Consider the following 13,311-nt stretch of genomic DNA (forward strand, 5'->3'; position numbering starts at 1 on the left):
ACCAAACCTGCAAGAGTTCCAGATAGAATTAAGCTGCCATTTGGAAAGAGGGTGGGGATTATGAATGTAAAAAAAAAAAAAAGGACCTACTCCACTAGAAATTCACTTTGCGATGTTTCTTTGCAAGGTTTCTCTTGGATTCCTGGACTCATGTTTGCATGAAACATTTCTGGACTCCAGAGTAAGTGATCCTTGTAGTTTGGAAATACAGACACCAGTACAGGTGCTCTGCAGTTACTAGCTTGCAGTAAAGAAATCTGTAACTTAGTCAGTTATGAGTATGCATCCGTGTCCTAACTCATAACTATCAATACATGACATAGCACGGAAGATGAAGAAGCTGTGTATTCCCTGTACATGGATAGGATGGAGTGGACAGTAGCTGGCAAGAACAATTCAAGCTGGGTAGCCTCAGGGAGGCACAGCGTGCAGTGCTTCAGGCAAAACATCCCACAGGGAAAGCTGGTATTTCTCTCCAAAATTAATCTTGACTCAATATAGCAATTTGAAAGTTAAGTCCCATTTCTGTATTAACAGACAAGTACAGAAAAGTGTCTAATGAATACCAGTGATAACTTTACTAATGACCTGGGTTTATTACCACAAAAAATACTTTTGGTAGTAATATTACTCATCTTTTATTTGAAATACTGATAAATTTTGCAGTTTCAGCTAAGTCCTATTTTGAAATTTTTACAGTTGTGTTTATCTATCTCACAACATATGTTCAATACACAAAGCAGTCTGCTTGTTTCCATCCATGAACACAATTTTTGTTTTTAATGTCAGTTTAAAACTCATGACTTGGAGTTGACTGTCTTGGAAAAAGTCTCAGTAATTTACAAGACCTAGCTGAATAAATTATTTGTTCACAGATGCACAGTTAAATAAAAGTATGGACGTACATGCTCCTTTCCTTTTCCATTGTTGTTTAAAATGCTTAATATATTCTTATAAAAAAAAAAAAAAGTAAAAAAAAAAAAAAAAAGAGGGAGATCATAAAAACTGGAGAGGTTTCTGACAACTGGAAGCTAGCCAATGTCATACCTACCTACAAAAGGGCATATGAGAAGACCCATGAAGCTACAGACCTACTAGTTTTACCTCAGTCCCTGGGAAAGGTTCTAGATAAGACTGTCCTGGGGGATACCAAAAGGCATTTAAATACCAAAGCTCTTATCAGACATAGTTAATGTGGGCTCATCAAGGGAAAGTCGAAAGTCCTGCCTTAGGAATTCAATCTTCTTCTTTGACAAGGTCACCAACTTGGTGGATGAAGACAGTGGAGATAATCTTTCTGGATTTCAGTAAGAGATTTGATACTGTCCTTCATGGCATTGTTCTGGCCAAATTGTCCAACTGGGAAAGGAACAGGTTTGGGCTATACTGGGTGATGATATGGCTCAACAGTAGAGCTCAAAGGGTTGTACTGAATGGGATAACATCTGGCTGGCAGACAGTTACTGGTGGTGTTCCTCAGGGCTCAATTCTAGCGCCAATTCTGTTCAACATTTTTATCAATGATCTGGATGCAGGAATGGAATGCACCCTCAGCAAGTTTGCTGGTGATACTGGTGATTCCCTGGAGGGATGAGAGGCCTTGCAGAGGGATCTAGATACCTTAGAGAATTAGATGACTAGCAACAACATGAAGTTCAACAAAGGAAAATGTCAGGTCCTGCACCTGGGATGGAGTAATGCCATACAATGGTAAAGACTGGGAGACAAGAGAGCAGCTCTGCAGAAAGGCATCCCAGGGTGCTAGTCAACAGCAGGCTCATCATGTGAGCCAGCAGTTTGCCCTGGCTGCCAAGAGGGCAAAACACATTTGGGGATTCATTAAAAACAGCACAGCCAGCCAGTCAAAAGAGGAGATTCTCCCACTACATTTAGTGCTGGTGTTGTTCTGGTCTCTACAATATAAAAAGAATGTTAAGGTACTTGAAAGCATCCAGAGGAGGGCAGTAAAGCTGGGGAAAGGGCTGAAGGATATGTCCTGTGAAGACAGGCTGAGGACACTTGGGTTTTCTGGTTTGGTGAAAAGAAGGTTCAGAGGCAACCTCACTGCTCTCTAAAATTTCCTGAGGAGCAAAAAAAGGGGAGATGGAGGTGTCAGTCTCTTTTCCCTAGTAACTGAAATGAGGACATATGGGAAGGGCACAAAACTGCACCAGGGGAAGTTTAGACCAGAGGAAAAAAAAAAAAAAAAAAAAAAAAAACCTTTACTGAAATTCTTCACTGTGAGAGTGGTCGAACACTGGAACATGCTTCCTAGAGCAGTGGTTGATGCCCCATGCCTGTCAGTGTTGAAGAGGCATTTGGAAAATGCCCTCAAAAACATGCTTTTAACTTTTGGATAGCCCTGAGGTCGTCAGGTAGTTGCCCAACTCAGCTATTTGATAATTTTTGGATCTGTCCATTAGTCCATTCCACTGATTCTCAAATCAAATCCACTCGAAGTCCACTTAATAAAATTGTTTTTATTTACTGCTTCACGTGCAGATTTTTAGAAGAGAAGTCAAGTTGGGTTCTCACAGTTGCATGGATGATAAATAATAGCATGATTCCAATTAGTTCCCAAGATCTTCAGGAGCAATCCTGAAATCTTACACTTCTCTCGCAATCTTGTCCAGCAAAATGCAAGAAAAATGCAGGGGTTACTAAAAGGACTTTTTCATGCCAATGTCTTAGAGTACGTAACTTACTTTGTCTTTGGGTATATGTTATTTACCACATTGTAAATTGAAAATCAGTAAAAAGTTATGGATATTTCAACCAAAGACAAACAACACTGCAGAAACACACAAGAAGCAAGAATAGAACTTAAACAGAAAACATTTCTTTAATGAGGTGGCTAAATACAAATGGGTAAAAAGGGCAAATTTTAACATTGAAATGTGCTTTAAGAAGTATAATGCTTCTATTTACTTTCAAGAAAAACACATATAGCCATTTTCTTTTGTCAAACATCATTTACTAGACTTTCTTTTTCCCTCACCACTGAGCAATAATTTCAGATTTCATATTCTTGATAACTGTTAGACATTTTACATGCTTTCTTATTAAATCCCTGTTGCAAACATAAATCCACTAGACCACTAAGTAAAACTGTAAAAAATGAGCAGTCCTAATACATACCAAAACATTTTCAGGCACACAGTCCTCGGGAAATGATGGCACCTGTGACTTCAATACTCTTAGCTGGACATCACAGCCCAGTGACAGGAGTAGAAGGATTTTAAGGATGAGTCCTTCTCAGAAGAATTTTGAAGGACTAAAAGTTTATCAAGTTTGTGAAATGTGAGGAAACAATTCCAGATACCCTTTGCTCAGCATACTGCCAGTTTAAGATCTCTGCTTCTACTCAGTCACTGCAGCCCTGTGTCACATTTCCACTTTGCTGCCTTAACTATTTTGTGGATCTGAATGGTTACCTGAATCTATGATCTAGCTGGATTATTATTAAAATAAATAAATAAATAAATCACTTTTTAACTTATTTTATGATTTTCAAGATTTGATGGCACTACGGACCTTGCATCAAGAAGATGGGCTGTCAAGGGAGCAGTAATGAAGAGTTCAACTGGCATTGCTACTGAAGGCAAGATCATCTCACGAGTAGGGTTCAACCTTACTAAAAATCCTTCATATAGCCTTTGTTAAAACAGATGTAAGAATTTAGAATCCATTCAGTGATTCTTTGGAAATAAATACTGAAATAATTTGAGATCCACAACTAGAAAAATATTATCCAGTGAACCTGAGTTAAGAGCTCAGACTGCGAACCATATAGGAGAAGCTGCTTTGGCAGTGTTATCACAGTAGAGAAATTTATAAAAGAGAACTAAAGAACTACTGAAGCACAGCATTACATAACAAAGAAAACCACCATTAAAAGTGTTCTCCACATATCTGCGTAAGATCTTTTCAGCCAAAGGCTGGCTGAAAGTAATAAAAAGCAGCAAGAATTTATAACAATTCTGTGCATTTTCCAGATGATCAGAATTCCCAAACATACGTAATACCTGAAACTGAATACTGCTTACCAGATTAAAATATTAGCTCAAATAAAGGAATAGTGTCTTTTTAAGAGGACATTATGAATTTCAAAAAAAACAAAACCGAGAAGCTAAGAAATTTTAATTGTAAAGAACTGCAATTTCTCTTGAAAGAGATTAATATATACCTCTAGTTTTAAAACATCAATGAGTGCATGCAGCAAGGCTAAGTTCTAGTTTTTGTAGCAAATGTAGCAAAGTTTACATCTAAATCTGATTGTTTTCAGTGTTCAACTAATGGATCTTCATTAAACTCCTTTACAATTTACCACGGCTTACAAATGAGTGAAATCAAATGGTTTTATTGAACATGATTCTAAATGTTTTCAGTTCATAATACAGAAATGTACTCACAAATTAAAGAGATGCGAATGCATGTATTTGAATATCCTTGGTTATCCAAATTGTTACAGAACTAGGTAGATGAAACATAAATAGCTAAAAGACAAAGAGAATTAAAATTTGTTTGAAACTGTTTAAAAATTTTACTGCTTTAAAATGGTATCTACAATATTTCTACTGTAAACAGATATTTAATATAACCTGATATAAGCCAAAAATAACTCAGTGGAACGGTCTACAAGAAATTTTATAAATATATCTACAAACCAACTACACCTTCAGGGTGTTCATCCTCCATGGAAACGTCATTTCATATTTTTTCCATTACATGAAAATTCTCCACTGTTCCTCCAAGGTATTTCTGTTGAGCAAAGGAAAACATCCTCCACACTAAAAAAAATTACACCAATGTCTTTGTGTATGCAACTTTATTCAATAGCTACACCCCCTAAGCTCTACTTCTATCTGCCATCTAAAAATAAAATGTACTAAAAATACCTTGTATATTTTTATCTGATATAAAGGCAGTATATGAAGAAAATGTACTAATATTTTTTTGCTTTTTTATTATTTTGATAAAACATTAAAGCTACAAAATTGAACTTTGAATAGTCCAAAAAAACCCTGAAAACTTCATAATTGTTTCTAAAACCACTGAAATGACAAAAGCCACCTTTTAGCAGCAATTAAATATAAAAGAATTTCAGATTTATTCCACAAATAATACCTGTTCCATATTATTTTCTATATCCATTTCTATATTGATATAAGTAAAAGTGTATATAAATATATATGAATGTTTTTACTGTGTATCATTTAAATACATCTGTCTACCTGTATATGTCTATAATCAAAAGCAAGTTCAATGGAATCAAGTACTCTTTGGACAAATTATGTTTTAAGAAATATCACTGTTGGATTGAAATGGAGGTAATAATGTATTTTTCCTTCTTCTACAGTAACTTAAATTTTGCAGCACAACTGAATAATCAGCACTATACATTTTCAAAGCAAGGGCTAACTTCCTGGAATGCTTGTCTACTTCCATATAATAACTACTATTAATACCCACAGAACTACACAGATCTGTCTTCCTGAGCAATTTTGACATCTTAGTTATATTAACATAAGAATACATTTCAAAACATACCACACTACAGAAGAGTGAATTCAGACATTATTAAGACCCTCATTTATTACAGAACTGTATTAATTCCTTGAACCACATCCTTAAAAATATTATAACGTACTATTGAGATTTGGATTCAAATTAAGGATTTGTTTTTTTTGTTGGGGGGGGGGTGGGGGGGTGGGGGGGTGGAAGTAAAGACATATTATCCATACATAGGAAATCTATGACAATCTTAGAAACAGCCACAGAAATCTTGGAAAAATAATAACTAGGTACAGATCACAAATATACACATATATGGAAAGCACTGGTTTCTTAAAAATACTACCTGTAAATTAACATGGGCATTGGCTAAATATAATTTGTAAAGAGTCCAAGTATATTGTTGATTTTAATATGAAAATGGATATACAACATAATACATGAATATGTATAATGAGAACCCATAGATATGACTCTTGATGATATTGACAAGGAAGTACATGAGTACCAACTACCCACACCACAGACTAAAAGACAACGGCAGGGAATATAGATCAAGTGTCTGCTTAAAAGACAGCTAACAATTTGAAAACCCAGATACAAAGCTAAATATTACACCACCACCCATATTATATATAGGCAGCCTGGGGTTTATGAAGTTTAGTGGTCTTCATATTTGGCCATATATAGACTTCAAAATTTCCAAACATTTATATTTTAATTGTGTAAAGTTGCTATAACAAACCAACAAAGAAGTATTTCTGCAAAAGCGCAAATAATTCCTATAATCTACTTTTTTCATAGAAAAACAAAACAAACAAAAAACACAACTGAGCAGAACTGGCATTCAAAACTTTAATTTCAAAAAGATTTCTTGCTTATTCCATACTTTCACAGGTTTATAGGTAACTTTCTGTAAAGCCAAATACTGATACAACAAGTATAATGGAAAGATGGGAGAAAAAAAAAAGTTTAGAAAATTATGCATTTCTCTCCTCAAACAACTTGGCTGCCCAGTTCATGTTGACAGACTACCTGCACCTCCATCAGTACTATTACAAACAGTAACACAATAGACTTGGGAAGTTGTTACTGCTCCTGTTTAGAGTTCAAACATTGTCTTTTAGTGAACAATTTTAGCTTCTTACCACAAGTTTACCTCTACATTTTAAAAACTTGTCTTTCACTTTGGAACTTTATAATCCATTCACTTGGTAAAACAGATTTTTATGGAATGCTCCAACTTGAGCGAGTAGCTGCTGCACAAAACTGAACTGCTGCACAGTAACAGAAGATCAAGAGGGAAGCCCTCGTGAAGATTCTCTACACACAGAGCTTGCCTTGCAGTCAGAATGTAAATCTAAGACTTAAGCTTACATTTGTAGTCTACTAACACTCACTTCCTCTTATCTCATTAAATACTAGGATAAAATTGTGCCGAGATTGTCACTGTTCTCTCTCTTTTATTGGTAAACACAGGGAATCCTAAGAGACCTGATTTCTTTAGAGAGCCATGAACAGTACATTCATTCCTCTTTGCATTTAATCCTAAGGAACTAACTCCTAAGGCTGCCTTACGTTGCAAGTATGAATGGTTCCTCCCACAAAACACCACACAATCACTTTTTCCATCTGAAGACACTGGTCTTGAAGTAAAAACAAGTACATAGTACTTGCACAGTTGTATTTTATTTTAATATTTTGCTATGTCTCAAGAAGTCATTTCCCATTATAACCAAAAGTACTTCTTCCAACTGTACTAAGTAATGTTATTTACTTACTTTCAAAACAACAATAAAATAACAGCGTGCATACCTCTTCTTAACAAAGAGTATCTGCATGACAATCAGAGTTTAGAATACATTTAATTCTTGGGAAACTGTAAATCTTTTGACATGCAGCTCAATTCAGTATCATTACTAAATTCAGACTAGGTGTTTCCAGCTGAGGTTAATCCACTGACAAAGACTGTAGTGGAACTTACATTGTTAAAACTGAACAGCAGTATAGTGGCAGGTAAACACCTGATGATCTTTACATGTATATAACATTTTGACAAATTAAGACAAAATTGCTTACATATCAAAAAAAAAGTTTTGGTGTCCCTTTCATTTAAAAAAAAAAAAAACAACCCCAGTTAGCATTACTTTTTCTTCAGTTGCAATTAACACAGTAAAATGTGGATAAAAGATCTACTCAGCAGAGTAGTCACTCTTCAATGTTAATTTTCAGTTAACAAACATACAAAAATAGAAATGTGAGCTCTGTAGGCATTCTTTTAAAATATTCACTACCCAATACACAATGCATTTCTGGTAACAAGATATGAAAAATAACCCAACATATTTTCTTCGATGGCTTGTTTGTAAATTCAGAGAAGTATTCTACAAGCATTAGCATCAGGATCCCCAAAGAGCTCAGAGTAACATAATGATCTTGAGTATTTAAAAATTTAGATCTGGTAGAAAAATCCTATTATAAAATATCTTCTGCAAAACAAACAAACAAACAAACAAAAAGTTAAAAAAAAAAAAAAAAAAACAAACACACATAACGCTTCAATTATGTGATAACATGAATCATAAGCAAAACCCCCAGCACATTCAACACAATGTCTTCTGATGAAAGATTTTGCCACCAGTAAGTCATTAATCAAATTAGAACCTATTCCTATTCTCATACCAAACACATACTTGCACACCATGCCCTTCTATCAAAAGTCAAAGAAGAAAAGGCATAAACTAAAGGTATCTTGTACTGAAGTGATAAGACTGCTTCTGAGATGAGGGTCCTTCAATGAAAAGAGGTCCTTCACTAAAAGAAGGAAACCTTTTTCATTGAGAAGTCAGAGGACCAAAGTCAAGTACTCTTTCCTAATGTATTAGTATAGAATAAGAAGACAGGTATGGTCTGTGAAACTGGCAGGTTCAAAAACATTTGGCCTGCCATGGATATAAACTAACATTTACAAATTGCCACCAAAAAGGAAGAAAATCACCACAGTTCGCAGAGCAGTGATAATGTAAACGTGTCTTTCTTCCCTTGCTCTCTTTCCTCTCCCTCAACACACTAGCAAAACGAGCCTGGTGCATTCATACAGTAATCCTGAATTAAAGCAACAAAGGCATAGAACATGGTGGAAAGTCTGTCTCTAAGAGGTGTGGTTGCAATTTACCAGACAGGTGAAAGAACCAATTTGAAATCTACTAGCAAATAATTTATTTTCACTTTATCAGTATTTATTAAAAATAAAACTTTCCATGATGGTATGCCAACCTTCAAGCTTCTCTAGCAGCTCCATGGTGGAATCTTCAGTAAGATATTCAGAACAATATCCAACCACAATAAAGAAGTACACAGTCAAACAGTATATTTTCTGGGTTTTATTTTCCTACATCATACTGGCATTAGCTAAGACAATCTCTACAGAAGAATACTGTCATTCCAATTAAAACCTAACAAGCAAAGTCTCAGTCTAGTAATGACATTTTCCCATTATTCACACACAAGTTCATTTTCTTTTCATAGGTTATTCTGTGCAAACTGAACTTTGAGCCTCAACTCCTTACTACGATAGTCAGCTGCTGGGCAATGTAACAATCATTTGTACTAGACGGACCCAGAATACTACTGTTCAGTTTCTTTGCAGTATCTGCTATTATATATCACAATTACTCTCCATACTCTGTGTTGTCTTCTCATATTACAAAGCCTTCCAATTTTTTCAGTTGTTTACATTTTCTTCTTGGTCTCTTAGTTCTAACTCTTGTTATAAAATATAATTCTTCATAAATCTCCCCTAAAAGTATCCATCATGGCAAAAATTGTTTAAATTATTTAAACATTATTTTTGCAACATACTTTTATCTCAGTCTCTTGTGTGCCCCTACACTGTTTCTTCACATTTTTGCCATCGACACTACCAGAAAAGAAGACCAAGTCTCTGACGTGGCTCCTTGCAGCAATTTTTATTAGCATGATTCTTACTAGTTTCACACCATTAGTCACATACTTTGAAACAACATGCAGGAATTAGATTTCTGTGACAGTAAATATTAACTTCTAATGCCTGAGAAGGTGATATTTAATGTCAAAATTGCCTGCATTTGCTCGTATCTCTAAGGTTGAAGTTGTGCTGTAGCACTGTCTACATTCTGTATTTTGCCTCAAGAAAGGGCACAGGAACATGATAGAGATTTCCAAAGCTATCCTATAACTTCTTTTATGAGACAGATTTTCACCATTTTAATTTTTTTTTTTTTTTTTTTGCTGTTGTTTGTGGTTGTTGTCTTTTTTTTTGCCTTTTTTTTGTGTTTATTTTTTATTTTTTTTTTTTCCAACTGGCAAAGACATATCAGATTGTACGTCTGCTTTTCGTTAAAAAATGAAATGCCATTTGTCTTATTGAAAATGGCATTGAACTTTAAGTATATATGTCAAACAAAACAAAACCTTAAAAACACCATGAACTTGCTTAGACAAGGGAAACTAAGTTACTTTGAATGTTTCTACTGCCCCGTCTGTCTCTAATCACTAAAAGTTTGCAAAAATTACAGATATAAGATAATGATAGGCTGTAAACGTCCTCTTTTCATCAATCATCTGAAGAGTGAGAAGACAACACAAATTCAGGGAGATCTGTGATTACTCCAAAACAGGAGTACATTTACAAATACTGAAATCTTAAACCACACAAATAACTAGTAGCAGAATCTTACCTTGATCAAATGGTTTACCCGGACTCCATGTACGAAAATAATCATCCTGGAGAGGGAGAAACAACCTACATTTAGTAAAATGTGAGAAATCAATGTATTCATGCAAAATTGACAGAATCATGAAAGACAGAAATGTATACCAACCTCTACTTCCTAGAAAAGGCAAGCAGTAAAAAACAAATGAGAAAAAGATTACAGTCACCATAATGGGACAAATTACACATAGAGAATAAAACTGTAATTCAGAGACTATTTGCACGTTACTCAATATTACTAGCATTTAAATATAAAAATGGTATTTCTCAAAGTACTTATGGAGACAATGTTTCTAATGCTGATTTTAAAACAGTACAGCAGTTTTCTTGTACTTTAAATTCTAAGATATTGAAAAAAATTATTAAATTTTCCCTTAATAATTTTTCAAGCCCAAAGCTACAAAGTCACAATCAATAAAATAACAAAATTTTAAAGAACAGCAAATGAATTTTAGAAAATTCTTATGCAGTTTCCAATTGTATCAGTAAAATTTGCCATTAAAAAATTATTTAGCTCAATTTTCTACAAAATCATCTTCCTAAAAATAAAATATCCTCCTAATTATGTCATCAGCTGCGTTAGGCTACAAGAAGAGAAGACTTGAATTAAATAAACTTCTCTCAATATTTTTTTAAAAAATGGTAATAAATGACAAATTCATAGCTAAGATGTAAATAAATTAATTTCAAATTAATAATTAACCTCAGATAATAGGTGGAACAGAAAGATGATTAAAGAGAATAAAAGTATCTCTTAAATTAAGTAATAATTATTTAGAACAAAACATTGAAGAAATTGTACTCATCATTTTAATTTATGAATAAATTTGGTTCACTAACTGGGTGTTTTATCATATCCAGCAGTTCTAACTCACTCGCTAAAATATCACCAAGAAGAGCATAGGAAAACCTCAATTTATAAAATAATTGAACTATTGGAAAAATTTGAGACTCATACAATTGCCAAAGCCACATAATCACAACTAAAAGAATAATCAGACATCAAGCAGATATATACAGGAACAAAGTAGTTTTAACAGTTCAATAGTTTTACCTCAAAAGGGGGGGAAAAAAAAAAGTGGTTGCATCATAATCTGTCTTTCACTGATGGTGTTTTATCAGTAAAAGGTGCTTTTATGGGAATTTCTTCTTTGAAAGAGAAAGACAGAAATAAGAATCTGGAAGTACAGGATAAAATCACAGTTATGTACCATACTTACGCTTTCATTTATTCTGATGCTGCACAGATTAACAATATTTGCCTTTTTAATTACTATTTCTGAAAGTAAATAAATCCATATGGCACATCAAATGAGTTTAAAACGATGCAAGACATGAATAGAAATGACAATTATGGAAGTGTTTTCCAATTATATTCCTCCTAATAGAAAATGTGGAGATGTTACTCCTACAGTAGTGGTCTGAATAGGTTTGAGATCGATTTAATGCCATGCTACTCCATGAATCACATGCCATGTTTCTAAAACTTTCAGTTGCTGAAAAAGCATGATATATAAATACCTTAACAGGATAACGTTTATTCATTCATTTAATTTTAAAATATGTATTATGTGATGTTATGTTTTACAAATAAGCATCACATACTTTATCCACGTTATGTAGGGTAACAGAGTGTAAACAGAAAATCCTCTATTTTCTGTTAGTTTCTTTTGTGTTGAAAAATTTATGACCAAAGCAGCTGGTCATAAGTTTTACTTTATCTTTAGTTTCTGTAACTTTTACTGTTCTCAGAATGACCATATATAGTATCTCCTTTAAGTTCTACCAACTGCTTATTGCTAAAATATATCAAGATCTTCTATGAATAGAAGGTTTTCTTAATTTTTATGTTACATGCAATTCAGCTGAATTTGGGGATAATAGAGAGTAAAGAAATGAAGAATATTAAAATAATTTTATCGTAGTTAATATTATAGTAAGAATAAAGAAATAGAGATTAAATAATAAATAATAAATAATAAAGTTCTGATGGAAGTGATATTAGAACAGTAAAATACACAATTTACATCATTTTTCTTTTCATTTTCTCTAGACTGAAGACCACTGTTAGATTTATTCAAAAAGCGCTAGATTGTCTTCAAATTTTTAGTAAAGCAGTAATGTTCACCCAGAATGAACTTATTCAGAGATATTGTTTGTCATTAAAATGCTGAAAAATTAGAATAACTAACTAAATAATAAGTCTATGAGAAAAGAGGTTTCACATGGGACAACTGGTATAAGAGCTCTTCTAGGCAAAGCATTATGCCTAGGGAAAAATGCAGAGCTTGGACTTGTACACATTATTATACTTTCCCAAGTTGGCCTCAAACCATTTGCAGCTAAATTACTTCCTAAACAAGATGTGGTTCCTTTGTATTTAATAGTTCTCTCTGCTAGTCCATGAGCTTGTCCAATTTCACCTTGAGACTAAACAAACTTTCAGAATTTAGAGCAGCCCAAGGGAAGGTGTTCAAAAACTTAAACGCACATTGCATGAAAACTCTCTTCATTGTTCTGCTTCAAACCTGGAATACACTCAGCTCATTTTATCAACCCTCATTTTATATTGGAAAAGACAAAAAATCAATTCTTGTTCACCTTCTCTATAACTGCATGCAACTTCATACATCCCAAATATATCTCATGGAGATTTCTAGAACTTAAAGTCCTAGCTGACTGATTTCCATTTATAAAGGTACTCTGTGTTTCTTGTTACACTTCTCTGAATCTTTTCCTAGTCTTTTTGTTTATTTTATTGACTTGTTCCCTGCTACAGAATCTTCATCAACAACATAATACAGAGTATGAACAGCAATAAAGAAAATTTGACAAATCCAATTCATAATGAATATCCAGCCACTTTTTAGTTTACAAGTGAATGAAGCATGTCATTTAAGCACTTTACTCTGTAATCAATAGAGAGAAATCAAGCCATTAAAAATTACATTATTTGAATTTATTTATTTATTTTTTATATAGTGAATTAAACATCATTCCAAACCTATTTCAATACACTACAAAAATATCATATACCTACACCA

The 13,311-nt window shown here is 33.6% G+C and overlaps 1 protein-coding gene across 1 annotated transcript in view; it reads right to left on the reverse strand.

Annotated features, from left to right (window-relative positions):
- Positions 1-13,311, reverse strand: part of SPOCK3 (SPARC (osteonectin), cwcv and kazal like domains proteoglycan 3) — a 195,793-nt gene that overhangs the window by 120,123 nt on the left and 62,359 nt on the right. The window contains exon 3 of the mRNA XM_084517911.1: positions 10,233-10,278. Within this exon, the coding sequence (XP_084374037.1) occupies positions 10,233-10,278 (46 nt within the window). The remainder of the gene's footprint in view (positions 1-10,232; positions 10,279-13,311) is intronic.

The sequence above is a fragment of the Aythya ferina genome (assembly GCF_964211825.1).
Source record: "Aythya ferina genome assembly, chromosome: 4".
In the NCBI taxonomy this organism is placed as follows: Eukaryota; Metazoa; Chordata; class Aves; order Anseriformes; family Anatidae; genus Aythya; species Aythya ferina.